The following is a 5,278-nucleotide window of genomic DNA, read 5'->3' on the forward strand; positions in this document are numbered from 1 at the left end:
ATGGATGGATGGATGGATGGATGGATGGATGGATGGATGGATGGATGGATGGATGGATGGATGGATGGATGGATGGATGGATGGATGGATTGATTTACATTAGCTGTGAGAAGCTTACGGCACKTCATGGTCCGTAACACTTGTTTACAYTCTGCTGCTGCTCAGCATCACCTGCAAAATGACAACTGCAAAAGTTGAGAGAAAGCAGCATTGTCTACTTTGGGATTTCTTTGAATATGACTGGGAGAAAAATAAAAGCAAGTGTCTTGTAGTGGAATCAAGTGATAAAATAGGTGGAATACTTCAAGGGAAAAACTAAATTAATCAAGCTCGCACAAGATGGCTACGTATGTCTGTCTATCTTGATACACTAGATTCTCTCAGTAGCTCCCATGAAAAACAAACAGGTAGCACCGGGTTGGAGACAATTATTGTCATCATCCTAAATTAATCGTCCAAGTCCTTAGTTAGCAAAATTAAGTTACGCAATTATTTTAGGAAGGTGTCGCTATGATGTACTGCTTTAACTAGCGACCAAATAGCTGCTGGGTAGTTAACTAACAGGAACACCTCAAGCTGGAGGATGCATTGGCAAATATGTTTATTCAAACTATAAAAAAACAAATTAGAATTAATAAAAACTAAACTAAAAGTAACCATTAAAAATGCAATAWTAAATAAAAACTAGCAAATCCACAGTAAAACTAATTCAAACTAACTGAACTCAAAGAAAAAAAGTCACAATGAAATAAAACTATATAATGAAAAATCCAAAACTATAACCTTGAATCAATGAAAAGAAAAAAAAAGAGCAAAAATTCCTTTTTCATAAACTAGAGGATGTTTGAAACTTTGGCCATGGAGGGCTGCATTCTGGGTTTTCTCKGAGTTCTCTTGCTCTTGGTTAGTTTTATTTTAACTGAAAACATTACACTTGTTTTATTAATACAAATATACACAGTATAAAACAACTGGCTGCAAAAACATACAGTTGTATTTTAACAAAAATATTCACCCTTTGCAACTACATCAGCTCATCAAGTGGAGGCACTGTGACGGACGCTGGACGGGAGAGAGTGGAGTAGTGAACAAAGTGGCTGTGATTATTTTCCCAAGTTGTTTTTGCCAGTATAGACATGGATGTTTTAGGTAGAGGGCTTAAACTTTTCATTTTCATATGAAATTTCCCATTAAGTGGAACTTTTTCAGGAGGTGGAACAGATATGATGAGTTCCTGCTGCTTTATCTTTTTTTCAGGTTTGATTAAGTTCTACCTGAGTTTAATGGGCAAATTTTACAAAAATAAAACTGATTAAAGTCTAGTTAAATTTAACATGTGAAATGTTCAAACTGGATAGATGCTAATAAAATTCAACAGGTGAAACATAGTAAATTTAGATATTTCAGTTGATGAATACAGATCAAGAAGCAGAAAGTGCAAACCTCACCTATTTGACATCGAGCTCCTTGCCATCCTCCAACACAGACGCATTTGTTGACATCCACACATCGTCCTCCGTTCTGACAGGCAGGAGTGCACAGAGCTGTAAAAAAAACACAGTATACCTGATTATTACAGAGAAAAAATGTTTTTTTTAATGATTTGCATCTGTTTAAGTCCAAGGTTTTGTGAGAGGGACCATCTGGTKAATTATGCCTCTGAAAATCTAAAGACATTTAGGCTGTAAATGCAGTCAAACAAACATTAACTAGAATACGTTCTGCATGCATGATGTAACTGATGATAAATATGTAGGTTTGTCACAGTTAGCAGGACATTCTCAATCAAAACAAAATGCTGTTGTGGCAGTGACACAAACACAACTCAAGAAGTCCACAAGGAGACATTAGGAGGACAAGGACAGAAAACTGAGTTTAGGCAGACAAAATAGGCCGTAGCTAATGAGAGGAAGTGGCTGCAGCTGTGACAGGGGGACAGGCGAGGATGGGCCTGGTAAGCTGAGTGGAAATGTACTGACAGAGAATAAGTGGCTGGTGGCTCATTGGAACACACAAGGACTAAACAAATTAAAACACAAATAACAGAASTGAACGCAAGAAACACTTAAAACAGAAAATAACAACCACAACGTGATTTAACCCAACAATAAACACAAAGGATGAACATAACACTAGGTCCTGACAAAAAATTGTTATACTCACGAATAAGGCACTGCGGGCCAGTGTAGTCAGAGGAACACTGGCAAGAATTGGGGCCCACACAGTGACCACCGTTAGCACAGGGCAACTCACACACAGCTCGGAGAGGAACAAGACACAAAAAATTATCAAAATCCATCACTTAAGGATYAATAGAAATGTAAAAGTTTTATTACATAAACCAAGAGCTCTAGAGCAACTAAAAGCATAAAATACCTTAGTACATGCATACAGTGATTAGTTTGTAACAAGGGTACAAGGATAAGATGGTGCTTTTTTAAGAATATTTTTCTTTATACCTGTGTGGCAACCTGTTCCTGTCCAACCAGAAGGACACAAACACATGTCCCAACGCATGCAGGTGCCTCCATGAGCGCAGGGTGGAGAGCACATGGCTGAAATACAACCAGCACAGGCTGAATAAACCCACAGAGCTATCAGTTTATGCATTAACTTTTATTAATATGATCAAAAATAGAATGAATAAATTATAAAAGAAGCAAACAAAATGTGATCAGTGGAAATGGACAACAGATCCAGTCCCTTTTACTTTCTTGGTTTTATTTCTTCCAAATTTAACTTCTCATTTAACAAAAAAAATTAATACAAAGGCCAAAATGAGAAAAAAAGAAATAAACATACATGGTATTGTACAATCTTTTGTTATAAATAGACAAAAACAGTTTGTTGTAATTTGCCATTTTTGGCACTGTTTCACACTGGCAATAAAAAATATAAATGGTGGGAACAGTTCTGCTTTTCCACTAATTAAGCAGATTAGCTGTTTTGCTAACTTTGGAAACTGTTACCGGGCTCATTAGCTACTGCTAAATTAGGCGTGTCAGCACCTAGCATGTAGCATCTTTAGCAGCTAAACTTCAAACTAAGTGCCAAAAAGAAATAAAACACCATTTTTACATAATTTAAATAACAAATAAAATAACTGACTATGTATAAAATATGGTAGACAAAGTATTTGCTATTTTCTGTTGATTTTTGTTTAGCAGATTAGTAGTTAGTGAACCTTTTGGTCTGAAAAAGTAAAGAAACACTTGCTTTATCTTTTTTTTTTTTAAAGATAACCAAAAACTAAAACATATTTGATCACTTTGTGGGTGTGGAAGCCTGTACCTGAGCAGCCCACACCAGGATAACCTGGAGGACAGTCACAGCTGTTTGGCGCCACACACACTCCGTAGTTCTGACACGGTGGGTCACACACAGCTGGACAGGAAGAAAATATGTTTAACATCATGTTATAAGCATTTTAAAAAGCAGAAAGAGTGCAGCAACCTTTCATTTCCTAAACATTGTGATAGAGAGAGAAAGTTTTGGTCACTGAAAGGCATGATGGGTGACTCACGTCGACACTTAGTGAAGTCATCCGTCCGGACTTCATAGCCCACCCTGCAGGTGCAATTAAAACCACCYGGATGGTTCACACAAAGCTGCTCACAGCCTCCCTTTGTGAAATCTTCACACTCATTCACATCTCATGAGAAGAAGACAGATGGGCACACATTTCAAGACAATTCATACAGAAAGCCTATCATTTTGTTGGGGGGTATAAATTAAAGTCACATTTCTTCCTTTTTAAAATCCTTTGATTAGCAAGCCCACGATCGATACCTACATTTGAGAAAACTTTTCTGTATTACAGCTTTTCTACAGGACGAAATGTTTACAAACGTTCACGATGATTTACAACAAATTTTGACATCTGAGGAAACTGAGGACTGCTGTGGCGTTCTGTGTGATTAAAATCAAATAAATCAACTTGGACTGAGCTGTAAGAATGAGCTGTTCTATTTCAGAAGCAGGAAAAAACAATAACAACAATRCTCAAATATGTGAAGTGAAGAGTCACCTACGCAGCTCCGGGTGTCGTCACTCAGCCTCCAGCCGGCTCGACAGACACACCTGACTTGGCCCTCAGTCATGGTGCAAACATGGTCGCAGCCGCCATTTCTCAGTTTACAAGATGTAACATCTGTTCAGGTTTATAAAAACAAATTACACGACTTAATATTTGTATTTTTCCAAACTGCTCAAATTACAACAGTTTAAAAAAATAATTTCTTGCTCTGACTAAACAAACCCTATAGGATAAATTACTACAACAGCACTGATGAATAATCCAATGAAGTTCAGTGTGTCTATACATATAATAAATCTTTAATTTTCTTAGTTACTAGACACTTAATTTTATGTCTCTTCAGACATACCTGGCATGTTTCGACGTATGCTACTGTCTGCACCACTGCCGAAGACAGAAGCATATGTRGAAACATGTCAAGTATGAAACATGTCACGAGAACCTACTGCTGCAGCTGATGCCGTCTGTGCCTAAAAGCAGGGCGGGTGGGCACTGGCAAGTGTTTCCTCCTGGAAAGTTGGTGCAGGTGTGTGAGCAGCCACCGTTCTGGAGTTTGCATTCATCAATGTTTATATCCACAAATACACACACATACAGTTTAAAAGAAGAGGACAAATGTTGAGCTTATTTCTAAGATTTCACGTCTTTCTTGTTATTAGTACCACCAGGGATGGCTGGTGTATGTAGGTTAGTAGGGCTAAGCCCTCATTGGTGTTTACAGTAAAAATGTTAAAATATCTAATAAACACATATTGTATCACATTTTGTGAAATTTACAACAAAACTGGAGCCACACAATCTGGAGAAAATCCCAGTCTTCACATTCTCGTTCATTTCATGTCTTTCCTGGTGCAGAATGATTGACAGACATCTTGTCCTGCCTCCTCGGTTTGCTGCTCATTGAAGCTAATTTCGTACAGCCCAGGGTCAGCCCAAGGCCACAGGCTTTAACCAATGAGGGTGGACGWACAATAAGGTGATTCGAGCACGAGTGTATGTGGGCATGGCTTGGCGTAGACTGAATAGGTACGGTGGCGAACTAAATTAACATAAACAAAGTACCGGTGGGGCTTGGGTCCCTTGGCCCTGTCGGACCTTGGCCTGGGGACCGGGCCTCTGTGTCCATGCCTGGATCTGCTCTGGCGCGGTGGGTGCGGGCGGGGCCTGTGAGCTCGTTGCTGCTGGCCCCAGGGGTTTAGTGTGTGTGGTCGCTGGTGGGGCTCTCCCAGTTCTTTCCTGTGG

General features: G+C 39.0%; 1 protein-coding gene across 1 annotated transcript in view; it reads right to left on the reverse strand.

Annotated features, from left to right (window-relative positions):
• The window catches only part of si:ch211-221n20.8 (multiple epidermal growth factor-like domains protein 6), a gene marked incomplete at its 5' end in the record, with an annotated part of 23,585 nt that overhangs the window by 1,734 nt on the left and 16,573 nt on the right, over positions 1–5,278 (reverse strand). Inside the window, 7 exon segments of the mRNA XM_014002942.1 lie at positions 1,449–1,544; positions 2,164–2,259; positions 2,460–2,555; positions 3,292–3,384; positions 3,524–3,652; positions 4,028–4,150; positions 4,483–4,545. Coding sequence (XP_013858396.1) covers positions 1,449–1,544; positions 2,164–2,259; positions 2,460–2,555; positions 3,292–3,384; positions 3,524–3,652; positions 4,028–4,150; positions 4,483–4,545 — 696 coding nt within the window.

Source organism: Austrofundulus limnaeus, unplaced genomic scaffold (genome assembly GCF_001266775.1).
Source record: "Austrofundulus limnaeus strain Quisiro unplaced genomic scaffold, Austrofundulus_limnaeus-1.0 Scaffold15, whole genome shotgun sequence".
Classification (NCBI taxonomy): domain Eukaryota; kingdom Metazoa; phylum Chordata; class Actinopteri; order Cyprinodontiformes; family Rivulidae; genus Austrofundulus; species Austrofundulus limnaeus.